Source organism: Xyrauchen texanus, chromosome 24 (genome assembly GCF_025860055.1).
Source record: "Xyrauchen texanus isolate HMW12.3.18 chromosome 24, RBS_HiC_50CHRs, whole genome shotgun sequence".
NCBI lineage: Eukaryota > Metazoa > Chordata > Actinopteri > Cypriniformes > Catostomidae > Xyrauchen > Xyrauchen texanus.
The window spans coordinates 40,332,162-40,359,375 of NC_068299.1; the positions used below are offsets into that span (position 1 = coordinate 40,332,162).

Here is a 27,214-nt window from a genome sequence, read left to right on the forward strand (position 1 = left end):
ACCTATGCCCATGGAGATCTAGCCTTCTGGGGTTGTCTTCGAATTGACATCAAGGCTGAACAGCTTTGTGTAATTGCTAGTACTCTACCAGTAAGAAAAGCGGCACTTAATTATGTGAAATTATGGTTAAGCTATCAAACGTATTAATTAAAAGGTTGTGATAGTAGTGGTAGTGCTATAATTAGTTTTATGGAAAGGGTTTGTTTATGTTTGTTGGAGTGGTCAGGGGAGTGCAGTGTTTTTGTTAAATTATATTGTGGACCTCCACAGGGCAAGTTAGAGGAGAGGAAGCCCCTCATGGTACTCTTTGAAGAAGTCGCCATGAATTGCATCCTCTCTGCTGCTCAGTGAGTATATTGCTCAGATTACTCATTAAGTGCCTGGATACTGTTTTGATGAGTGCTAACAATTGTTTACATTTTGTGTTAATATAGATCTGCAGATGGGGAAGGTCTATGTAACCAGTGAGTGTAAATTTCCACTAACCACTTAGTTTAAAATAACAGAAAAAATTACAAATATATACACTGGTTGCCAAAGGTTTGGAATAATGTACAGATTTAGATCTTATTTAAAGAAATTGGTACTTGTATTCACCAAGTTGTATTCAACTGATCACAATGTGTAGTCAGGACATTAATAACATGAAAAGTTCCTTTTTTTAAAAAAAAATAATTCAGAACTTAAACTACTTAAAAGAGTTCTCATCAAAAAATCCGCCACATGCAGCAATGACAGCTTTGCAGATCCTTGGCATTTTAGCTGTCAGTTTGTACAGATACTCAGGTGACATTTCACCCCATGCTTCCTGTAGCACTTGCCATAGATGTGACTGTCTTGTCGGGCACTTCTCATGCACCATACAGTCTAGCTGATCCCACAAAAGCCCAATGGGGATCCATAACACACTTTTCCAATTATCTGCTGTCCAATGTGTTTCTGTGCCCACTCTAACCTTTTCTTTTTGTTTTTCTGTTTCAAAAGTGGCTTTTTCTTTGCAATTATTCCCATAAGGCCAGCGGGTAGAACACAGTGAGTCTCTGATGTACTTATCCTCTTGTTTAGTTGTACATCTGGCCTTCCACATCTCTTTCTGTCCTTAAACATTTGTCCTTTGTCTTTGAAGACTGTAGTGTACACCTCTGTATGAAATCAGATTTTCTTTTGTGGCAATTTTAAGCATTGTATAGCCTTCTTTCCTCAAAACAATGATTGACTGATGAGTTTCTAGAGAAAGCTGTTTCATTTTTGCCATTTATGACCTTATATTGACCTTAAGACATGCCAGTCTATTGCATAATGTGGCAACTCAAAGACAAGGTTTAGCTTCATTTAACGAACCAAATAGCTTTCAACTGTATTTGATATAATGGCAAGTGATTTTCTAGTACCAAATTAACAATTTAGCATGATTACTCCAGGATAAGGTGTTGGAGTGATGGCTACTGGAAATGGGGCCTGTCTAGATTTGATTAAAAAAAAATAATAATTTCCTCCAAATAGTCATGGTGCTGTTTTCTTATTTTTTTATTTTTACAAGAGTAATGTCCTGACTATACTTTGTTATCAGTTAAATGCCACTTTTGTGAATTGAAGTATCAATTTCCTTAAAATGGCAAAATCTGTACAGTATTCCAAACTTTTGGCCACCTTTGTCTGTCTCTCTCTCTCTCTCTCTCTCTCTCTCATTCATATATGCGCAGCTTGTTTTCGAGATGGATAAACTTGTCTGCTCTTTTTGCTATTCAGACCATCAAATGGGACTGTGGAAAGAAGATACACTTTTTTAAAGAGGCTGTGTCAGGTTCTCTGTGCCCTGAGCAGCCAGCTCTGCTCTCTAGTGGTGAGCTGAAAGCTTAAGCATCACTTTTACTTATTTTCCTCTTAGAAGACAATACAGATTTTTTTGTTCCTCTTTAGGGTTCAGATATTGAAGTGAAAGTTCCTGGTAACCTGAATAAATTTATGGAAGCTCTCCTTGCCTTCACTACCCATCCCAGCCAGGTTGAAAATCATAATAGCCATTTGGTGAACTCCTATGTGACTTGAGGTTTTATTTATATTTAATTCACATTTTTCTAAAATAGTCTTTTGTTACAAACAGTTTCTACGGTCTTCCACCCAAAGCACATGGGGGAACCTGTTCCGTCATGAGATTCTATCGAAGGATCCTGACATTAAACAAATGACAACAAAATATTTAAGAGTGGCAAGGATGAATCTTGTGAAAGTAAGTACTGTGTATCCCTAACGTAGAACTTCCCAGATAATTACTATCATACACATTCAATTGCTTTTTCTGCCCTTTACAGTCTGGATTTCCCTCCAAGAATGATAGTCCAGCCTGTGAATTCTCCAGAGTGGACTTTGACTGTGATGAAGATTTCAACTCCTCCTTTAATTGCAAGTCATGATGTATATTTTATTATTACATGTTACTGGTCTTAATGTGAACAGTTCATCCATGCACATTTGTTAAAATCTAAATATATCACACAAGCAAGAGTGCGATATGTCCCTACATCAGTACTGCTGTGATTACATATGGCACTCTGCCTGTGGCCTCATGTCTGCGGCTGAATCACAGCAGTGCTTATGTAGGGACATATAGCATGATTGCGAGTGTGATATTGCTTATGTACAACAGTTCAATGAACAAGTACATTTTTAAAAATGAGGAAAAACTGAGCATTGTCATAAAAAGCATTTGTGCATGGAACTAAAACGACCCATCTGAATCTGCCGTTGCTGGTTCAAAACAAATGATGCGTCCAAGCCTCCGTTAGTAATTCAGGGTTTCCGCGGGGCATTAAATAGCATTAAAAAGCATTAAATGTTATTCCTACAGGCATTAAACATTTTAGATAGTTTTGAAAAAATAATATTACCAATTTGTTTTGAATCTATCCTTCACAATGAATAACTTTGATTTGCTGTCGCAGAATATGTACATTCGTGTGATAAACACGTGGATCCAGTTTGGTAATTGCCTCCGCCCGGTGCAAAATTGACATAACGCCGGATGTTTGGACGGCGGCGTGCTGGGACCTAGAGAGTTAGAACAGAGAACGTAAATTTAGTAAAGTTGCAAAGAAATGGGTAAGTGGGTAATTTAGGACATGGTTGCTTACATGTTTGGTTGTCAACATGGATCCGTTAAATCTCATATGCAGTCCGATGGCCACAAATCGGCTGTAAGGCAGACAGCAATTAACTATCAAGTTACTTTGCCGTGACCGACAAAATAACATCTTCAGCAACTACTACTACCACCACAACTGCTGCTTTAGTGACCACCGCTTCCTGCGGAGCCACTACCGAAGGAAAATCGATCGGACTTTGACCAGCAAATGCGACGCTGCAGGCAGAGGTGCAGCACCACTCATACGCATCAAATGAAGGTGTTTCTGAGTTGTTCCAGGGAATGTTTCCTGATTTGCAAATAGCCAAATCTTTCACATGTGGAAAGGACAAAACCAGCTACATTTTAAAATGTGGACTTGCCTCATACTTAAAAAAATAAACTGATTTCTGCAATTAACAATGCAGGACAATTGTGAACTACTGGCTTCTGTAGCATCAGCCAGGACCATATACAGGATCTACCTTGATGAAGAGAGGAGCAAGAGAGAGGGTGCCATGCGTGGACTTAAGAGGAAAGCTTTGGAAGATGAGCTGGAAGAACTGAAAAAGAAAAGGGAGGTGTTGATGGAGATGTGCGCCAGCCTTCAGAATGATGTCGATCAACTAGCTGAGCAGGCCAAAAACAAATCTAACACACTCATGGCTCAAATGATTACACAATCTAATACTATGAGGAGATACAAGGACAAATGAAATTAACTGAGAAATGTTGAGTCAGAGTTGGAACTAAAAGTGAGCGAAATAATGCACTAAAAGTTAAAACTGTGTAATTTCTATAGCACCTGAATTTCGCATACATTAAGTTCCAGCCTTAAAAAGTTCAGAGTTTTTCCTTCACTATCCAGACTGATAGAATTTGTGGTTATAGTTGAAGGTTACGTGTATTCGATGGCGGTACAGTTTACACAAACAGAAACATAATGGCTTTTTTTTCCAGTCGTGGCCTGATTTTTCAGTATGCCTATAGCATTCAATATCTAGTTGATTGGTACTATGTTAAGAGTGTGTGATCACACGTCTTTTTCTTCTCAATTATTCCCAAAAGGCCTGCACCCCTGAGTCTTCTCTTTACTTTTGTACATGAAACCGGTGTTGAGCAGGTACAATTCAATGAAGCTGTCAACTGAGGACATGTGAGGCGTCTATTTCTCTAACTAGAGACTCTAATGTACTTATCCTCTTATTTAGTTGTACATCTGGTCTTCCAAATCTCTTACTGTCCTTGTTAGAAACGGTTGTCCTTTGTCTTCGAAGACTGTAGTGTACACCTTTGTATGAAATCTTAATTTTTTTTTTGCAATTTTAAGCATTGTATAGCCTTCATTCCTCAAAACAATGATTGACTGACAAGTTTCTAGAGAAAGCTGTTTCCACAACTCAGGAACTGTATAGGCAGGCTAGAATGTAATTATTTTGTCTTCTGAATCCTTGAATGTGCAAAAATCTAGAGGTCATGATTTTCATTCTCTTCCTTGGACAATGTTTCCGGTATTTAGAATATTCTGTAAAATTAACTTTTTCAGACTCATCCAATTGACTTGAAACTTGGTGTGTTCCATCTAAAGGTGGAAAAAATTTATTAAATAAAACAGCTTAAACGTGACTAAATTCAAATAAAGGTGTCAGTTAATACTGTGTTTCAGTGACGTAACTTTTTCTTTGCACTGACCTTTTTTTTTAAATCAAGAAAAACATAAAAAATATATTTTAATCCATATCAAGTCCAAGGAAAGGTGTGTCTAAGTCTGCTTAAATATTGGAAAATTGGACTTTGGCCAATGTGGCTGCAGATCTTAAAAGATCGTTTTGTGTTCCAGACAGTTTTACATTTCATAGTATTGAATTTTTCAAGTAAACATTTACATGAAGTGTCCATAGTACTCTTTTTATGGTTTAACTTGATGTGTGGTATGCAGCTTTCAGGTCTCAGCAGGGGGAAGCTGTTCGTCTGGCTTGTAAAATAGCCCCATTTGAGGCCTTCCAGATTGCTAGTGAATGGCTACAGTATCAGATCAGTACACCTATAGATACTGGGAATGCAACAGGTGAGTATTATTCCTGCATATACTAATTTTATCTCTGTCATTGGCAAAAAAGCTTGTTCAGTTTTCGGATATGTGATTCTACTTTGAAAAATTATCTTCTAAGAATCATACTTGTTTGCATACATCTCACAGAACATGAACACGTGTAGAGTTTTCACTCTTTCGTCTTTTATGTCAGTGGTCTGAAAACATTTAGCAATTTTGTCTTATGTGAACAAAGCAGATGATCTCAGACTCTCTGAGGAGATGCTTTGATTTTTATTTGCTCCATGTCCACGGAGCAGTTGGCCTTTTACATGCATTATGAATGCATCACTCTGCAGGTTCTCTATATTTAGACATTTTCTTTTTCCAAATACTTGGACAAATAAATTGGGCATTTCACCAGCCACTGTGACTGGTGAGCAAAAAAGTTAATTTAATTAACTGAAAAAGAACATTTTATACAACATTTTAGTGATAACATAACAGAGCTCCCTTTGACCAAGAATCAGACCATTTTATTTATTTGTTTTGGACACTTTTGACTTTTGGGCCAGATTTTATTTCAAATCAATTCAAATTGCAGCTAGACTTACCTTTGGCTGGAAACACCCATACATACCTCTACAATAATTTTGTATATGTGGAGTTGAACAATTTTTTTTTTATTTATGCATAACACAGAGATTGATTATCTTTGCAGTTTAAACATTTGTATCATGTCATTCTCTTTTGTAGTTAAGATGGCAGAGCATCTGTGTTCCGCTCTGTCCCCCTCAGCGCTGCAGTGGGATGCCATGACTTTCTTTACTGAGAGCGTGTTTGGACAGTTATTCAAAATCGTTGAAAAGGAGGTACAACCAACCAATTTCCTAACAACTGTTGTTTTTATTATAGTGTTGGGTAATATAAAGTGTACAAGAAAGCTCTGTAATGTATTTGTTGAACGTGTTTGTCTCTTGTAGAAACTGCCCATAGATGAGGGTCTGGAGCTGCTGCGGGTGGTTGTAAACTATGATACAAGAGATCCACTCATTCTGTCTTGTATTCTCACCAACATATCCACTCTTTTTCCCTTTGTCACACACCAACCTCATTTCCTGCCTCAAGTACTCTTTAAGGTGAGGTATATAATTTACCTTACTGTAAATGTGTATGTACGATTGCCGATTTACAGGAAGCTAATTAAATAGAAAACATGTTGCTTACACCTAAATGTGAACTGTTTTCGTTCATCATGCCACAGCTGATTGGAAAACATAAACGTGTTTGCTATTCTTTGTGTTTTACACACATGCTGAAATAGTCATGCCGACGCTGCTTTTTCCCTAATGGAAACACGTTGTTGTGCCGTTTTGGACAGACAGTTTTACTTCAATGTAACTTGTGAACTAGGGATGTCAAATTTTAAGTTGAGTATTTGATTCAGGGGAACAAAAACAATGTGGGCCATATGATCTTCTGCAGTTTGTCAACTTTGATGCTCTAATAACTGACTCTGGGTAAAACATAATGGAGCACATGGATTACTAATTTCACATACACATAGCTGGCCTGCCACTGCTTATTGTATTACTAATGTAAACCAATCCAGCAATAATAAATTGATGAGAAAAAGAGAGAGGCTGCTTTTGCCTGCTTAACTTTTTTTTTTCTGAGCAATCAGTTACATTGTTTTATAGCCTGATGATTGAAAATATTGGGAAATGACTAACCATGGTGCTGGGAAGTTGCCAAATATACCAAATAATAGCCCAATTGCTATCATGCACATACGTTTTTAGATACTGCTCAATTTAAAAGATACAGGCATTTAGGGATGCGCAAGGCTTAGACTTCATTGTTTTACACTTGTGCTCGTCTTCTAACAACGTGGAAGACTTCCAAAGACATGACAACATTTCCGGTAATGGAACATAGTGAGCCGTGATGCTCCCTGGTTTTTATGGTGCATTCTGGGAATTTTTAGAGACCAGAAATAGCCAACTCCCTGATCAGTGCCCTGACTGCTGAGCTAGGGAGCTGATTGAGATGCACCCATAGTTTCATTTTGCATCAGACTGTGCATGCTTTCACTCAGTGTAGGCAGAAAAATGTTGTCTCACAAAATGAGCAAAGTACAGGAATATATTCTCTTTGGTGGTGGTGTAGGAAGGCCAGATGCTTATCCAGGATCTACCAGTTAAAGTCACTGTTCCAGTCAAGCGGGCTTTTTCAAGTTAATGGATAAATCCTTATTTCACCGGACCACCATTGACATGTCAAAACATCTATGGTCCGAGTAATAGTAAATGGCTATTTTAGGAAAAGTTTTTTTTTTTTATTACTGTTATTGGCTTTTCTTAACCGAACCGCTGTCATATTTTGTAGTATATCTGAGGCTGAGGCACAACACAAATAATGTGCTACTTCAAAGGACTGTTTTTTGCAAACACCCACACGAACTTGCTGGCTGCAAAATACATTAGGAGAAAGCAAAAAATGTGGCTCCAGTTCTACTTGGTGCTGGGTTATATCATAATTTAAGAATATTTTTAATTCTATTTATTTGTATTACTTAGGCCTATTGCTTAATCATGTAGTATTATGTTTACATTTGGGGTTGACAATGTAATTGGATGTTGCAATATTTTTGTATAAAAATATCATGAAAAGGTTTCTTGCATATCACCCAGCCCAAGTATGTTTTTACTCAGTGTTGAGTTATTCCATGTGAAACCATCCAGATTTTCCCTTGCTGAAAGAGTTTTTCTTTTGTCTATACTTTTTCAGAAGAAAGATAAACATGCAAATAAGCCAAAATATTATATTTCATGGATCAATATTTTTAATCAGTTGAGAAATAAGTTATTTTGTAAAGGTGGGGTGACCATTATTTTGGTCCAAATCAGAACTCTACAAATCATTTATATAATTTTCTTTTGCCCAAAAAATGTATTAATATTCCAAAACATTATTGAGCTGGGGACCTCTTGTTGAAATGACATGGAATGACCCTGTTGGCATTATAGACGAAAAGACCTACCCCCCTCTGATGCCTTTTTTCTTTTCTACCCCAAAGATATTTCCTTCCATCACATTTGAATTGGTTGAAGACTGTAAGGTAAGATAACACATTTATAAACATGTATGAGGATGTAATCAAACCCTCTTGTTAATGTTCAGTGAATGTGTTCAGGTGCCTCGAACGCGAGCCGTGAAGAACGTCAGAAGACATGCCTGTTCTTCCATCATTAGGATGTGTCGAGATTATTCCAACTTAATGCTGGTATGTTATAGTATACTGATCCACAGAATAGAGTCCCCCACAAAAAATATCCAATTTGATTTTACATATGCTCTGTTCTTTATGCTCTTTATAAGTGGAAACTAAACTGGATTATATAACTCGGTCCTCCTTCTGTTTTAGGAAGTGTTGAAGTATTTCATGATATCAGCCAAAACAAATTATCCAAATTAAATGTTATACAGGGTTGCCACAGTCATGGAAAGCCTAGACATTATCAGGGAATTTCTGATAAAAATCTATGGAAATTAGAGAATATGAATTAATATTTGCAGTTATATTCTGCATGGAGACTCAAATTTGAAACATCTATTGAACCACTGTTATGAACCTTCTAGGAGGAACTACTAAAGCAAGAGGAGTGATGGGTCTGTTTCAAACAAACAATTTATTTGACCAGAAAGGCATGGATTGTTTAATAATAGCAAATAAACTAACAAACCATCTGTCAGCAAAATGCAATCTTCTCTCAGCACATGGCAGGGCGGGACCTTAGTGCCCATAAGATCATGTGTGTGCATGTTATCCATCAGCATCAGATTAGAACGAACATGCCTCCCCTAAAACATAGACATCAATACCTCATTCAAAAAGACATTTGGATATACACTGGCAGCCAAAAGTTTGGAATAATTAACAGATTTAGCTCTTATGGAAAGAAATTGGTACTTTTATAGAGACCTTTTTAGAGCCAGTTGTCCTTTGTCTTTGAAGACTAGTGTAGTACACTTTGTATGAAATCTTAAATTTTTTGGCAATTTCAAGCTTGTATAGCCTTAATTCCTCAAAACAATGATTGAATAATGGGTTTCTAGAGAAAGATGTTTCTTTTTTGCCATTTTGTTTACCTAATATTGACCTTAAGACATGCCAGTCTATTGCATACTGTGGCAACTCAAACACAAAGACAATGTTAATCTTCATTTAATGAACCAAATAGCTTTCAACAGTTTGATTTTCTAGTACAAAATTAGCAATTTAGCATGATTACTCAAGGATTAAGTGTTGGAGTGATGGCTGCTGGAAATGGGGCCTGTCTAGATATGGTCAAATTAGGGCTGCACAATTAATCAAACTAATCACGATTACAATTACGGCTGCCACGTTTATATAATTGCAAAAGCTGACAATTAAAGCGTTCAATTTATGTCTGCTACTTTTGCGTCAATGGTTTCCATTTACAACGTGTTTTTGCAGCGGCTGAGTATTCTAACCAATCACTAAAATGTCCGTTGAGCAATGAAATGGTAATGGCCCATCAGAGCCGCTTAAATTAGTCCTCCATACTATCAGTAATGACAACTGATCCTAATGCACAAGTTTTAAACCGTCTGATTGCCCAGATGCTTGCTTTATGTGCCTTCTCTGTTCGCAGTGGCACACGAAAATTAATACTGAAGAAACATCGCCTGACACTCGAAAAGAAGCTGTAGAACAAGAGTGAAAAGGACAGTGGAATTATTTTGGATTCATTGCATATTGCACCCCTAGCTTTGAACGTAGATGTTAAATATACTGCAAATGAGCAACATGACAAAACCAAAATGCTCCCGTTCTAATCAAGGCATAGACGTGGTGTAAATAATTGGTTTATTATGCTGATTAGACAGCTTTGTTTTAATGAGAGCATTCGCGAGACTGCAGAACTTTGTGCGGAGCGTCATTGAGCTCGGGTCGAAATGCAGGTCTAAAACAGTGTAAACCTGCAGTGAGTGACCGCAGTCATTGTAATGGGAGAGTTTGTCGAGTTGCACGATTTCTGTGTACTATTTATTAATGTAATAACAGTTTTGTTTTGTCATATTAATAAGTAGGCCAATGTGAATTTAATTTGTACAAAATAGCAATAACGTAATTCAGCTTAACTGTTCTAAGTGTGTTTTTGAGGTGTAGCCAACATAAAAATATGGCTTGAATAGCATATTTCAGGAATCGCCATTATTATTGCATCTGCTCTACTAAAACCCATTTGCCACGCAGATGGTATTATTAGATTTAACATTTTCACAAATTGCACAACTCCGAACGCAAATTACTTTTTAATTTCCAAAGTGCAACCACTGTGGCCGAAAATTATTATTAATAATAGACAATTATGATTTTTGCAGGGATTTTAAAGGGATTTAATTTTTTTTTATGTGATTATCAGAAGCTAATTGCCTAAATGCTTGACTGGAATTTTCCAAGCTGCTTTAATGCACAGTTAACTTAGTGAAACTTCTGACCCACTGGAATTGTGATCTAGTCCATTTAAAGTGAAACAATCTGTCTGTAAACAATTGTTGGAAAAATTACTCAAGTCATGCACAAAGTTGATGTCTTAAATGACATACAAAACTATTTGTTTGCTAATATGAAATCTGTGGAGTAGTTAAAAAATTTGTTAACTAAGTGTGTGTAAACTTCTGACTTCAACTATATATATATATATAAATATATAGTTGAAGTCAGAAGTTTACACACACTTAGTTAACAAATTTTTTATAAGACAGCTTTTTATAAGACAGCTTTTATATATATATATATATTTATATATAAATTTGGAACATTTTCTTTCTAATATTTTACATTATTAGCTCCAACGATTAGTACATAAAAAAAATCTAATCAATCTTTTAAAATTATTTAAAAATAACTTGTTCAGTAATCACAAACAACTGAAAGTTATGGAAATTAATTTGTCAAAAGTTGTGTAAACCCCGTTTATACTAGCATGTCCCTTTCTGTCTGTTTTTTAAGCTCTCAAAAACTGACTTTCTCGTTTTGTAGCCGTCTTTCGACATGATGTATGAGCATGTGAAGATGTTGTTCTCCAGTGAGCTTCTGCTGACACAGATGGAGAAGTGTGCTCTGATGGAAGCCCTGATTCTTACCAGCAATCAATTTAAAGACTATAAAAAGCAGAAAGCATTCCTGGAGGAGCTCATGGCACCTGTTACCGCACAATGGCTTTCAGAGGAGATGAGAAGGTATGAATTGAGGCGGTAATATACTGAGTTTATTCTATCTAGGTGGGTATTTTTTTATTAAACGTAACGATGCCATTTATTGACTCCTATAGGGAAATTGCGTGCAAGCATATGTCATGGGGAAAAGGTTTGGGCGGGGCAGGTTGGGGGAATATTGTTTAGAACAGTTAATTAAAAGAATAATTCACCCAAAAACGAAAATTCTGTCGTTATTACTCAACCATATGCTGTTACAAGCTCATATGCATTTCTCTTTTCTGTGGAACACAAAAGGAGATATTAGGCAGAATGTCAGTCACCATTCACTTTTATTCATCTTATTCATACAATCGAAGTGAATGGTGACTGACACTAACATTTTAAGAGTACCATGGATGAAAAAAAGTAATATGGGTTGGAAACAACGAGGTGAGTAAGTGATGACAATTTCATTTTGGGGTTAACCATTACTTTTAAAAGTTCAGTGGTATCATTTTAATAAGTCAATGCTCTCCACTTTAAAGTTGACAAAATGGGCTGAAATTGAACAGATGAAATCAGAGGCAGATAAATACCTGTATAGATCAGATGGAGATGAGAGGATGTACCAGGTGTTTAACAGGATGATGAATATGCAACAAAATTTTGCTCTGCAACTTAAATATGTCTGTTATAAGCCATTGGCAAGTAAAAAAAAAAAAAAATTTAGTAAACACGTGTAGTGGAAAAAACTTAGCACACCGCAATCCTTTTACTGAATAAGAAGCTGGTGATTTAAGAAGCTGGATTCAGCCTTGTCTTTTACAGCATGTTGTGTTATTTGGCTGCACTTTTCCACAGACTGTTTTCACAACATGCTTCGTTTCAAAGTGTGGCTTCAGACCAGTAACTCGTCTTCCCTGTTTAATGCCTGTTGGAATGTAAAAGTGTTGCAAAACTCGAGAGCTAAATTTGAATTTGAGAACTTGTACAATAAGTTGTTACAACTTTCAGAGGCTGCAACAAATAACGGAGAGGACCAGTAGAATTAATAGAAAAATTGGCATATTTTATTGAACACTCATAACATGAATATGATCATGAAACAGGATAAAATGTCGAGTGTTCAAGCCAGTGCAACAACCCAACAGCAGGCGGGAGTAATGGAATAAGGACGAACCCCATCCCCAAGTATGAGGAAGCAGGTTTATATGGAATGAAAACACATGCGTGCTGGTGTTCCCAATCAGCCAATCATCTGCAAAATACACACACAAAGAACTCAAAATACAAGGAACGGACCATAGGGTCGTCACAAAGGCAGTACTTATTTTACCCATTTTCATTTCATGTCTCTTAATATCCTTTCTGTTATTTGCTATCATATGGTCGAAAGGTAAAAATAATAATTAATTCTAATAACACCATTGCACAGACAACTGCAAATTCGCTCATTAATTTTTAAATTCAGAAAGCACTGTAAATATGAGGGATGCCCTGACACCGTGCTCATGTACTCTAGCTTGTAAAAATGCTCCTGTACCAAAAACCGATACCATCGGACCATAATAATGTCATTATTTACACGTTCAGCGCATAAAATAAAACCACGTTATGTCCTAGTGTGATTATTTAACCACAAAAGCTGCGATTTATTAAGATAAATGTATTGTTTGTGCAGTGCGCTTCAAATATGAGCACTAATGAATCTGTGGAGTCAGTGTTGTGCTGACGCCGGATGCACGTACCTCCTTGGCTCATACAGGGAAACCACCACCTTCACCCGTATTATTGGAGACCGTCATTGGACCGATAAACGGGCTTACACCACCATCATGAGCATTGTGTGCTCTGTTTGTAGCAGATGACAGCAAACATTAATTTCACTTTGTTTCTGACAAACCTGCTGAACTTTTTAGTACCAATTCACTTTGTAGTGTGAGGTACAGTACATATGGAGTACATACTTATTCATTAAATAGTTGCTTTTTGCACCTTTCCGGACTGAAAAGCGACCGTCATTACACAAACACTTCAAAATAAAAGCACTATCAAACTTAAAACTCAATTTAAATTATATAAAAAAAAAAGTATTACTGAAACATGTCTCTACTCTAAAGTTACTTTATGTAATGTTTACTGTATTACTACTAATAATAAATCAATAAATTATATTTAGGCAATATCACACATCTGTTATGCTCTGTTATGCAGCAATTTATTTGACAAAATAATAAATCCAATGCTATATTTTGGATTGTCATTGTGCTGTATAAAACCACTACATTTTATAAAAAATAATACAGTATTATGTTGAAAATGTATTGTTATATTTTCATTTGAATTTTTTTTAATGAATGTTTTAACACAATTTTCATGAAAAATAAACTGTTGATATGGAGTTCAGAAAAAAGAGAAAATGAAACGTGTTGGCAAGTACCAAATTTCTCGTAATCGTTCTCAAAAAAGTGGGATCAGGACATCCCTAGTAAATATTAAATAATTTAACAAAGGCTCATGCAGTATGTATTAGCACTAGAATTGTTATTAGATTCCTCCGTAAGGAGGGAATCTATTGTATTTGACGGTTTTATTAGATTCCTCCGTAGGAGGGAATCTATTGTAATTGATGGTTTTATTATTATTATTAGATTCCTCCGTAGGAGGGAATCTATTGTAATTGATGGTTTTATTATTATTATTATTATTATTATTATTATTATTATTATTATTATTATTATTCTTCTTCTCCTTGAGCCCCAATAGCTCAAAAAGTCACTGGTCAAAAGTTTTCTAAATTGGCACATTGATAGTCCATGCCAACGGGTACCCCCAAACCAAGAATGGTCAACATTCGCCCATAGGTGGCGCTACAGGCCACGCCCAAAAAAACAAAATTCAAAGTGATACCATTTCCACGCCATTTGTCCAAATCTTCTGAAACTTGGTGTACATGCCTCATTTCTCATGGGGAACAAAAAGCCTCAAGAACCCATAACTTCCGCCATGATGGATTTTTCCGTACGTTGAAAATTTGCGAAAACCTACAAAACTCTTCTTCTCCTGAACCGTAGCTCCAATTGACTTGAAATTTGGTACACATGTGTAGAATTGAAGTCTTTGAAAACGTTACTTAGGAAAAATGAATACGATACAAAATGGCTGAAAGGGGCGTGTTTATGTAAATGTCCAAATTTTAACAATATATACGTGTCAATAAATCAAATGTAATTTTGACTGATGGTTTTTCAAACCTAACATGCTTCAAGATGACATCACTCTGAAGTACTGCGCAAAGAATGGCCAACATTCAGCCCCTAGGGGGCTTACAGGCCATGCCGAAATTCCCATTTTCTGGTCTAAAATGTTCTAATTTGGTACAATGGTACTACAGGCCAACAGGAACCCACAAACCAAGAATGGCCGACATTCAGCCACTAGGGAGCTTAAAGGCCACGCCAAAATTCCCGTTTTCTGGTCAAAAATGTTCTAATTTGGTACATTGATACTACAGGCCAACAGGAACCTACAAACCAAGAATGGCCAACATTCACCCCTAGGGAGCTACAGGCCATGCCGAAATTCCCATTTTCTGGTCTAAAATGTTCTAATTTGGTACAATGGTACTACAGGCCAACAGGAACCCACAAACCAAGAATGGCCAACATTCAGCCATTAGGGAGCTACAGGTAATTCCCAAAAGTCCCATTTTCTGGTCAAACATTTTCTAATTTGGTACATTGATTCTACAGGCCAAAAGGAACCCACAAACCAAGAATGGCCCACATTCAGCCCCTAGGGAGTGCTACAGGCCACTCCAAAATTCCCATTTTCTGGTCAAATATTTTCTAATTTTGTACATTGATACTACAGGCCAACAGGAACCCACAAACCAAGAATGGCCCACATTCGACCATAGGTGGTGCTACAGGCCACGCCCCAAAAAAATATTTTCAAAGTGATACCATTTCCACGCCATTTGTCCAATTCTTCTGAAACTTGGTGTACATGCCTCATTTCTCATTGGGAACAAAAAAGCCTCAAGGATCCATAAGGTCCGGTATGGATTTTCCTGTACATTGAAAATGTTTCGTTTAGGATTCAGACAAAGACATGATTTTTGAATTCCTTAATCGGGAGGGTTTATCCCCAACCATCTACTGATCAATTTTAAATGATTTGCCATTTTGAGGAGGAATCCGCATTGCTGCTTGCAGCTATATTTATTATTATTATTATTATTATTATTATTCTTCTTCTCCTTGAGCCACAATAGCTCAAAAAGTCACTGGTCAAAAATTTTCTAAATTGGCACATTGATACTCCATGCCAACGGGTACCCCCAAACCAAGAATGGCCCACATTACGCCCATAGGTGGCGCTACAGGCCACGCCCAAAAAAACAAAATTCAAAGTGATACAATTTCCACGCCATTTGTCCAAATCTTCTGAAATTTGGTGTACATGCCTCATTCCTCATGGGGAACAAAAAAGCCTCAAGAACCCATAACTTCCGCCATGATGGATTTTCCCGTACGTTGAAAATTTGCAAAAACCTACAAAACTCTTCTTCTCCTGAACCGTAGCTCCAATTGACTTGAAATTTGGTACACATGTGTAGAATGGACATCCTTGAAAACGTTACTTAGGAAAAATGAATACGATACAAAATGGCTGAAAGGGCGTGTTTATGTAAATGTCCAAATTTTAACAATATATACGTGTCAATAAATCAAATGTAATTTTGACTGATGGTTTTTCAAACCTAACATGCTTCAAGATGACATCACTCTGAAGTACTGCGTAAAGAATGGCCGACATTCAGCCCCTAGGGGCGCTACAGGCCATGTCGAAATTCCCATTTTCTGGTCTAAAATGTTCTAATTTGGTACAATGGTACTACAGGCCAACAGGAACCCACAAACCAAGAATGGCCGACATTCAGCCACTAGGGGGCTTAAAGGCCACGCCAAAATTCCCGTTTTCTGGTCAAATTTTTTTAATTTGGTACATTGATACTACAGGCAGACAGGAACCCACAAACCAAGAATGGACAACATTCACCCCTAGGGGCGCTACAGGCCATGCCAAAATTCCCATTTTCTGGTCAAAAATGTTCTAATTTGGTACACTGATACTACATGCCAACAGGAACCCACAAACCACGAATGGCCAACATTCAGCCATTAGAGGCGCTACAGGTAATTCCAAAAATCCCATTTTCTGGTCAAACATTTTCTAATTTGGTGTATTGATTCTACAGGCTGACAGGAACCCACAAACCAAGAAAGGCCCACATTCAGCCCCTAGGGAGCTTACAGAGCCACTCCAAAATTCCCATTTTCTGGTCAAATATTTTCTAATTTTGTACATTTATACTACAGGCCAACAGGAACCCACAAACCAAGAATGACCAACATTTGCCCATAGGTGGCGCTACAGGCCACGCCCCAAATTTTTTTTTTCAAAATGATATAATATCCACCCCATTTGTCCAATTCTTCTGAAACTTGGTGTACATGCCGCATTTCTCATTGGGAACAAAAAAGCCTCAAGGATCCATAAGGTCCGGTATGGATTTTCCTGTACATTGAAAATGTTTTGTTTAGGAATCAGACGAAGACATGTTTTTTTGAATTCCTTCATTGGGAGGGTTTATCCCCAACCATCTACTGATCAATTTTAAATGATTTGCCATTTTGAGGAGGAATCCGCATTGCTGCTTGCAGCTATATTTATTATTATTATTATTATTATTATTATTATTATTATTATTATTATTCTTCTTCTCCTTGAGCCCAAATAGCTCAAAAAGTCACTGGTCAAAAGTTTTCTAAATTGGCACATTGATAGTCCATGCCAACGGGTACCCCCAAACCAAGAATGGTCAACATTCGCCCATAGGTGGCGCTACAGGCCACGCCCAAAAAAAATATTTTCAAAGTGATACCATTTCCACGCCATTTGTCCAAATCTCCTGAAACTTGGTGTACATGCCTCATTTCTCATGGGGAACAAAAAAGCCTCAAGAACCCATAACTTCCGCCATGATGGATTTTTCCGTGACGTTGAAAATTTGCGAAAACCTACAAAACTCTTCTTCTCCTGAACCGTAGCTCCAATTGACTTGAAATTTGGTACACATGTGTAGAATTGAAGTCTTTGAAAACGTTACTTAGGAAAAATGAATACTGATACAAAATGGCTGAAAGGGGCGTGTTTATGTAAATGTCCAAATTTTAACAATATATACGTGTCAATAAATCAAATGTAATTTTGACTGATGGTTTTTCAAACCTAACATGCTTCAAGATGACATCACTCTGAAGTACTACGCAAAGAATGGCCAACATTCAGCCCCTAGGGGCGCTACAGGCCATGCCGAAATTCCCATTTTCTGGTCTAAAATGTTCTAATTTGGTACAATGGTACTACAGGCCAACAGGAACCCACAAACCAAGAATGGCCGACATTCAGCCACTAGGGGCGCTAAAGGCCACGCCAAAATTCCCGTTTTCTGGTCAAAAATGTTCTAATTTGGTACATTGATACTACAGGCCAACAGGAACCCACAAACCAAGAATGGCCAACATTCACCCCTAGGGGCGCTACAGGCCATGCCGAAATTCCCATTTTCTGGTCTAAAATGTTCTAATTTGGTACAATGGTACTACAGGCCAACAGGAACCCACAAACCAAGAATGGCCAACATTCAGCCATTAGGGAGCTTACAGGTAATTCCCAAAAGTCCCATTTTCTGGTCAAACATTTTCTAATTTGGTACATTGATTCTACAGGCCAAAAGGAACCCACAAACCAAGAATGGCCCACATTCAGCCCCTAGGGGTGCTACAGGCCACTCCAAAATTCCCATTTTCTGGTCAAATATTTTCTAATTTTGTACATTGATACTACAGGCCAACAGGAACCCACAAACCAAGAATGGCCCACATTCGACCATAGGTGGTGCTACAGGCCACGCCCCAAAAAAATATTTTCAAAGTGATACCATTTCCACGCCATTTGTCCAATTCTTCTGAAACTTGGTGTACATGCCTCATTTCTCATTGGGAACAAAAAGCCTCAAGGATCCATAAGGTCCGGTATGGATTTTCCTGTACATTGAAAATGTTTCGTTTAGGATTCAGACAAAGACATGTTTTTTTGAATTCCTTAATTGGGAGGGTTTATCCCCAACCATCTGCTGATCAATTTTAAATGATTTGCCATTTTGAGGAGGAATCCGCATTGCTGCTTGCAGCTATATTTTTTATAATATTATTATACATTTTTCATGCTTTCAATTCCAAGATGTGCCATTGTGTGTGGCCTGCCGTCTGCTGTTGTCAGCTTTGCTTGTGTTTGTAAATGGTAAATGTTCTGCACTTATATAGCGCCTTTTTAAACTTAACGGTATTCAAAGCGCTTTACACTGTGACTCATTCACCCTTTTCACACACACATTCATACACCAATGGCGTCAGAGCTGCCATGCAAGGTGGTAGCCTGCCATTGGGAGCAACTTGGGGTTCAGTGTCTTGTCCAAGGACACTTCGGCATGTGGAGTCGTGTGGGCTGGGATTCGAACCACTAACCCTGCGACTACCAACTGAGCCATAGCCGCCCATGTTTGTGTTGTTTTTGTCAATCATCTTAAAGAATGTAGACTCTCTAGTGGCGTATGATCTCCAAGCACTTCTTAATATTAGATTTGCCGTTAAAAATCTGGTAAATTATGACCTGGGTGGACAGAGAACTTCTCCTCCCCCATTCCTGCTTACCTCTGCCAGACTCCGGTTCCTTGTCCCCGGAAGAGGCGTAATTTTTTTTTGTTTTGTTGGTACCATTCAGTGGTCAAGTGTCTGCTATAAGAATATGTGAGGGCTGTTAGTAATGTGTTGACATTAATTTATTTTACTCTGTGCAGTGTGTTATGGGATCCTGCCACTTTCTTGACTTTTGTTGGTGCTGATCAGGTCATCAATGATCCAAGCGCAGAGGACCAGTTGGGTATAAACAGGTCACGGGTAGGTATTTCCCAAGTGCATGCATGCAGTCTAATGTATAGATTGGCCCATCTTTCTTATTTATTTGCTTTTTTTTTTTAATAATTTTTTGCAGATTAGCTTTTGTGTTCACACCATACTCGGGGTGGTTAAGCGTGCTCGCTGGCCTGCCGATCCTGAGGATGCAAAAGCAGGCGGCTTTGTTTTAAGCTACACCTCTAATGGGATCCCAATCCTCAGAAACCCCTGTACTGAGTCCCTGCAGGCCCTGCTGCCCAACCTCCTAGCCCTCATTAGGTGCACATCTAGAAATTTTTGTCTGCACAGTAAAAAATGTTTAGGTATTGAAGAGTATTAGTCATTGCCTGCTACCATATGCTATGTTTCAACTATTGTAGACTTTATGAATTTGGACTTTGTAACAAATGTTTGAAAAATATTTGCTTTAACATTGTTTATAATTTCAGGACCCACAACAGCTTGTTCTTGCCAGAGAACCTTGCTCGGCTCAGTGAAACCTTCACTAGAGTATATGATATCATGGATGTGGACAAAAACTTTGTTTTAGGTAGGTTGCTTGGAACGTCTACAAGTTGTCTGATAATCCCAAAAAGAGTCACATACTCCATAATTTGAGTGTTGCTGTCACTGGATATCCAAAATAAATAACTTTTTCCCCCTACAGGTATTCCTCAGCCAGTTTTAGATGCCTATGACTCTCCAGTGTACAGAACCGTTGCTGAACGCATGCAAGGCTTCTTCTGCACACTCTACGATAACTGGTTAGAGCAACCAAGTGTGATGCTTGTGTTTGTACTCTTCTCCAGCTGTGTAAACTATTTATCCTGATCCTGGTTGCTGCTGTTTTCTATTTGTTCAACTGTCCCACTCCTCTATTTTTATTTTTTAGTTATCATGTCCTTGGAAATGTAGGTCCCTGCTTGCAGCAAGACTTTTATGCAATGGAGGGATTGGCAGAACAGATTGTTGCCTCCGCCTTCATCAATCTTGACTGTGTTCCAGACCACAGGCTCCGTCCCCTAGTCCATATCCTTTCTATAATGTTGTAATTTTCATTTATTAAAATATAACAAGTGATAACATCAATAATCTTGTGCTCACCTTGGACTTTGTAAGTGACCACAATTGTGTCATTAGATCTGGATAACTAGGAAATGTTCCATGAATGTTACGCTTTTTGGTATAATTAGTTTTTGTTGTTTGCCTTAATGAATTGTCTCTCACGTGTTTTCATGAAGCAGCTGGTTATATCCTGTCCTCACGAGTACTATGACAGCCTCCTCTGTCCACTGCTGGGCCCTTTGTTTTCATATCTGCTGCAGGTACACTTAATCAATGTCACATATTAAAGCAGGGGTGTCAAACTCATTTTTGGCCGCAGGCCTGATTGGACAATGTGACATTGCTTTGGGTCGAAGTTTATATACACACATATATACTAGGGCTGTCAATCGATTACAATTTTTAATTCAATTAATTACATGGTCTCCCGATTAATTAATCGCATATACAAATATTTGCTGAGAAAGCCCATCATAAAACAATAATTCAATAATGATTATCAGACATGGGGACTTGTGACTTGGTGACTTGGACTCGAGTCGACTCGAGTCGCTATTTTTATGACTTGTGACTTGACTTGACAAAAAATAAAATACTTGAGACTTGACTCGGACTTGTCGGGACTTGACTTGACTTGAGAGACGAAGACTTGAATGACTTGAGTGTTAATCACATCATGTTTTCAGTTTGAATATAAAATATATAAATTATTTTAAAAAATAAAGTTGATCCAGCTGGAGCGCAGGCTGAGAATAGTTTTGTCATGACTGGATCACGACACTATAGGCTATCAGCAGCCATGCCCTCTCGTACCTTACGCACACCACGCCCACTTAGATCAGATAACCCATCAACATGTCAGCCGGAGGGGTAACGTTACCGAGGGTCATCGTTTTCGGCTTCAAAAATGATTATCAAGATGGTAAAAGACGAACAGCGCTTTGCAAGACATGCAACGTTAAGATCGCGGACAGCCAGACGACAACCTCCAATTTCGTCCGCCATTTGAAGAGCCATTCTGCCCAGTAAGTGCTTGTCAATTTGTTAATTTTATCTGGTTAGTTGGTAGTTAGCTAATGTAATAATAGCAGGGTTCCCACGGGTCCTTGAAATCCTTGAAAGTTTGTGAATCTGAAAAATAAAATTCAAGGCCCTGGAAAGTTCTTGAAAATAAACATACATAGATACAGGTCCTTGAAAGTGCTTGAATTTATTTTGTGCAAGAAGTTTTCTGGAAAAAAAATCTGTCCATTAATTTTTTATTTCGCCAACACTTCGTGGCTTATGCTGCATACTAGCCTGCTTGATTTACGTTAGTTACGCGCATTTAAGTGTTTCCCGCGTGAGGTACTTTGTTTTGTACGTTGCCATGACGTTCACGCGCGCTGGTACCTCAACGTTTCCCACTCACAGACATTGCAAAAATAGGCTTATGGATATACTCTGAGTGTGAGAGCGCGAGAGTGAGTGTGTGTGTGTGTGAGTGAGTGAGTGAGTGTGGGTGTGGGAGTGTGGGAGAGAGAGTGTGTGTGAGTGAGTGAGTGAGTGTGTGTGTGTGAGCGAGAGTGAGTGAGTGAGTGTGGGTGTGGGAGAGAGAGTGTGTGTGTGAGTGGGTGTGTGAGAGAGAGAGTGTGTGTGTGAGTGGGTGTGTGAGAGAGAGAGAGTGTGTGTGTGAGTGGGTGTGTGAGAGAGAGAGTGTGTGAGAGAGAGAGAGTGTGTGTGTGTGAGAGAGAGTGTGTGTGTGTGAGAGAGAGAGAGTGAGTGTGGGAGAGAGAGTGAGTGTGGGAGAGAGAGTGTGTGGGAGAGTGAGTGTGTGTGAGAGAGAGTGTGTGTGAGAGAGAGAGGAGAAATGTAACAAAGTTTAATGTATGTAACTGTGTTTGAGAGAGAGAGAGGGAGGTGTTCAGAGAGGAGTCTGTTGGATGTTAAGCTGTTATATGTTTTATGGACTCAATGTTGAAAATTTAAAACATTTCAAACACTGTTGGCAGAAGTGAAAAATAAATAATTTTATGAAGTTACAATTTTGTTTGATTCCATGATGTATTTTACTGAACATGAGTATTGTGATTTACTGACAGTTACTTATATCTTGTCTTTTCACTTTATTATGATCAGATTCTGCAGGTAAAATTAGGGCTGGGCGATATGGCCAAAAAAATCATATCTCGGTATTTTTTGGTGAAATGGTGATATACGATATATATCTCGGTACTTTCTACGTTTTTCCTATTTGGATAAAGAAAATCTGTATTTTTTTATTTATTATTATTTCACATCCTGCCCAATGATATCCTGCAAAACAATGTTGATATTCAAGAATATGGAAACAAATATAGTGAATGTAATGGGGGCTATTATGTGCAAAAAGGTAGTTAAAATCACAATACATTCTAAAAGTCAAAGCCTTATGTGAGATTTCACAATCACCTTTATTAAAGCAGTGATGATCAAAATAACATACAAAACAAAGTTTTCTACTTGTTTGAAACTTTACAGCTGCACAACTCTGATGTGCAAATAATGTAAACAGAACAGTAGAACACTTAACTACTTTATCAGAACAAGTAGGTTATTTGAGGTAGAACATTCTTTAATAAACAAAGTATTTTATAGTGTATATTACTTACAGATTTTGCTTCCAACGAGCTTTGTTTTGGGACAGAAAACTTTTCGGGCTGCTTATTCTTCGTGGCTGAGGTTGTAGCAGACGAAGCGCAAGTTTTAAACACTCATCGTACTGCACTTTATGGTGACGTTGTAAGTGGTGGAAGAGATTTGATGTGCTTCCACTTTTTGACACCGACCGCTTTATGGCATTCTTTGCAGATAGCTTGGTTTTGCTGCTCATCGGATCTTTTAAATCCAAACCATCTCCAAATAAACGAACCAGTGTTTTTCTTTTTACGTCACTGTGATCGTCACTGTGTTTTCCTCCATGTTGTCAGGCTGAACTTGTGTGATGGAGTAGGAGTGGTCCGGTTCGCGGCGTTAACTGAAGCTTGAGCGGGAGAGGTTTGCATCAAACCATATCGATATACACGATATTGTCTCATCCTGTATTGCGTTGAGAAAAAATATCGATAAATTGTCAAAACTCGGTATACCGCCCAGCCCTAGGTAAAATTACAATAATAAGGTGACTTGACTTGGACTTGACTTGACATAGCCTGTGACTTGACTTGGACTTGACTTGCCCAAGAAAAAAATACTTGGGACTTACTTGAGACTTGAAGGTTAAGACTTGAGACTTACTTGAGACTTGCACATGTGTGACTTGGTCCCATCTCTGATGATTATACATATTTATATCAATATATAATTATACATATAAAATCCAGATAATTGAAATGCATTACTTTCCTGTAGCAGAAGAGTTAATCATTGATAAGACAATACCAATAGCGGCTTTAGAATACAAGTTTACTACCATATTATTGAACATAAACCAATCATTGGCATACAGTTCACAGCAATCCATTTCACAAGTGAATTTGTCAATCATGAAAGCTGGAAATAATATGATCTCTAACAATCTTGCTGAAATCAGACCAAAACAAGTCGAGTAGGGACAGCTCCAAAATAAATGAAAAAATGTTTCTGCCTGCAGACCACAGCATGTACAGAACATATCGACATCACAATTAATTCTACAAGAAAATAATTAGTGGGGTAGTACGTATAAATAAATTTGAAGGAAATGTTTTTGATTTTAATTGTGTTTTAGATATTTATGGGGTATTTTCCGAATTTTGCACCATCTCAATCCAGCCACACCCTGCGTCAGACATGCTTGTCGCGTCTCGGGTGTGTTGCATCATAAACATAAAATGTTTAAGTCACAAGTTAAATATAGTTTAATACTCAATCTTTAAACACATCTTGAGATCCCTTTGTGTGTTTTGAATGCAAGAACGCCTACTGAAGTGTTTTCTTCACTGTAATAAACTGCGCGTTGCTCATACAGCTGAAGTTTCACCTACTGCCCTCTGGAGTAAACAGGTGGTACTACAAGCTTGCATTTTTCAGGAATCTTCCTAATTATGGTCTGGGGGAAGTGCGATTAAATGTGTTAATTTTAACGTGTTATGTAAAATTAATCGCATTTAATTAATGCTTTAAATCGACAGTCCTAATATATACATACACACACACACATATACAGTGGGTACGGAAAGTATTCAGACCCCCTTAAATTTTTCACTCTGTTATATTGCAGCCATTTGCTAAAATCATTTAAGTTCATTTTTTTTCCTCATTATTGTACACACAGCACCCCATATTGACAGAAAAACACAGAATTGTTGACATTTTTGCACATTTATAAAAAACAAAAACTGAAATATCACATGGTCCTACGTATTCAGACCCTTTGTTCAGTATTTAGTAGAAGCACCTTTTTGATCTAATACAGCCATGAGTCTTTTTGGGAAAGATGCAACAAGTTTTTCACATCTGGATTTGGGTATCCTCTGCCATTCCTCCTTGCAGATCCTCTCCAGGTCTGTCAGGTTGGATGGTAAACGTTGGTGGACAGCCATTTTCAGGTCTCTCCAGAGATGCTCAATTGGGTTTAAGTCAGGGCTCTGGCTGGGCCATTCAAGAACAGTCACGGAGTTGTTGTGAAGCCACTCCTTCGTTATTTTAGCGGTGTGCTTAGGGTCATTGTCTTGTTGGAAGGTGAACCTTCGGCCCAGTCTGAGGTCCAGAGCACTCTGGAGAAGGTTTTCATCCAGGATATCCCTGTTCTTGGCCGCATTCATCTTTCCCTCGATTGCAACCAGTCGTCCTGTCCCTGCAGCTGAAAAACACCACGACAGCATGATGCTGCCACCACCATGCTTCACTGTTGAGACTGTATTGGACAGGTGATGAGCAGTGCCTGGTTTTCTCCACACATACCGCTTAGAATTAAGGCCAAAAGTTCTATCTTGGTCTCATCAGACCAGAGAATCTTATTTATCACCATCTTGGAGTCCTTCAGGTGTTTTTAGCAAACTCCATGCTGGCTTTCATGTGTCTTGCACTGAGGAGAGGCTTCCGTCGGGCCACTCTGCCATAAAGCCCCGACTGGTGGATGGCTGCAGTGATGGTTGACTTACTACAACTTTCTCCCATCTCCCGACTGCATCTCTGGAGCTCAGCCACAGTGATCTTTGGGTTCTTCTTTACCTCTCTCACCAAGGCTCTTCTCCCCCGATAGCTCAGTTTGGCCGGACGGCCAGCTCTAGGAAGGGTTCTGGTCATCCCAAACATCTTCCATTTAAGGATTATGGAGGCCACTGTGCTCTTATGAACCTTAAGGGTAGCAGGAATTTTTTTGTAACCTTGGCCAGATCTGTGCCTTGCCACAATTCTGTCTCTGAGCTCTTCAGGCAGTTCCTTTGACCTCATGATTCTTATTTGCTCTGACATGCACTGTGAGCTGTAAGGTCTTATATAGACAGGTGTGTGGCTTTCCTAATCAAGTCCAATCAGTATAATCAAACACAGCTGGACTCAGTTGAAGGTGTAGAACCATCTCAAGGATGATCAGAAGAAATGGACAGCACCTGAATTAAATATATGAGTGTCACAGCAAAGGGTCTGAATACTTAGGACCATGTGATATTTCAGGTTTTCTTTTTTAATAAATGTGCAAAAATGTCAACAATTCTGTGTTTTTCTGTCTATATGGGGTGCTGTGTGTACAATGAGGAAAACAAATGAAATTAAATGATTTTAGCAAATGGCTGCAATATAACAAAGAGTGAAAAATTTAAGGGGGTCTGAATACTTTCCGTACCCACTGTATATGTATGTGTGTATGTGTGTGTGTGTGTGTGTGTGTATGTATACAGGTGTTGGTCATATAATTAGAATATCATCAAAAAGTTTATTTCAGTAATTCCATTCAAAAAGTGAAACTTGGATAATGTATACATTCATTCCACACAGACTGATATATTTCAAGTGTTCATTCCTTTTAATTGATGATTATAACTGACAACTAATGAAAAACCCCAAAATCAGTATCTCCGAAAATTTGAATATTACTTAAGACCAATACAAAAAAAGGATTTTTAGAAATGTTGGCCAGCTGAAAAGTATGAACATGAAAAGTATGAGCGTGTACAGCACTCAATACTTAGTTGGGGCTCCTTTTGCCTGAATTACTGCAGCAATGCGGCGTGGCATGGATTCGATCAGTCTGTGGCACTGCTCGGGTGTTATGAGAGCCCAGGTTGCTCTGATAGTGGCCTTCAGCTCTTCTGCATTGTTGGGTCTGGCGTATCGCGTCTTCCTCTTCACAATACCCCATAGATTTTCTATAGGGTTATGGTCAGGTGAGTTTGCTGGCCAATTAAGAACAGGGATGCCATGGTCCTTAAACCAGGTACTGGTAGCTTTGTCACTGTGTGCAGGTGCCAAGTCCTGTTGGAAAATGAAATCTGCATCTCCATAAAGTTGGTCAGCAGCAGGAGGCATGAAGTGCTCTAAAACTTCCTGGTAGACTGCTGCATTGACCTTGGACCTCAGAAAACACGGTGGACCAACACCAGCAGATGACATGGCACCCCAAACCATCACTGACTGTGGAAACTTTACACTGGACTTCAAGCAACCTGGATTCAGTTCCTCTCCTCTCTTCCTCCAGACTCTGGGACCTTGATTTCCAAAGGAAATGCAAAATTTACTTTCATCAGAGAACATAACTTTGGACCACTCAGCAGCAGTCCAGTCGAGACGCTTCTGACGCTT

The 27,214-nt window shown here is 38.3% G+C and overlaps 1 protein-coding gene across 2 annotated transcripts in view; it reads left to right on the forward strand.

Moving 5' to 3' along the window:
- The window catches only part of LOC127617818 (exportin-5), an 84,338-nt gene that overhangs the window by 8,682 nt on the left and 48,442 nt on the right, over nt 1-27,214 (forward strand). For both annotated transcript variants that reach the window (XM_052089913.1, XM_052089912.1), the window contains exons 8-25: nt 271-347; nt 435-464; nt 1,750-1,843; nt 1,921-2,004; nt 2,105-2,230; nt 2,313-2,403; nt 5,061-5,189; nt 5,910-6,025; nt 6,137-6,292; nt 8,233-8,274; nt 8,350-8,439; nt 11,227-11,426; nt 19,312-19,411; nt 19,506-19,687; nt 19,858-19,958; nt 20,076-20,172; nt 20,301-20,436; nt 20,635-20,733. In XM_052089913.1, the coding sequence (XP_051945873.1) occupies nt 271-347; nt 435-464; nt 1,750-1,843; nt 1,921-2,004; nt 2,105-2,230; nt 2,313-2,403; nt 5,061-5,189; nt 5,910-6,025; nt 6,137-6,292; nt 8,233-8,274; nt 8,350-8,439; nt 11,227-11,426; nt 19,312-19,411; nt 19,506-19,687; nt 19,858-19,958; nt 20,076-20,172; nt 20,301-20,436; nt 20,635-20,733 (1,950 nt within the window). The remainder of the gene's footprint in view (nt 1-270; nt 348-434; nt 465-1,749; nt 1,844-1,920; nt 2,005-2,104; nt 2,231-2,312; nt 2,404-5,060; nt 5,190-5,909; nt 6,026-6,136; nt 6,293-8,232; nt 8,275-8,349; nt 8,440-11,226; nt 11,427-19,311; nt 19,412-19,505; nt 19,688-19,857; nt 19,959-20,075; nt 20,173-20,300; nt 20,437-20,634; nt 20,734-27,214) is intronic.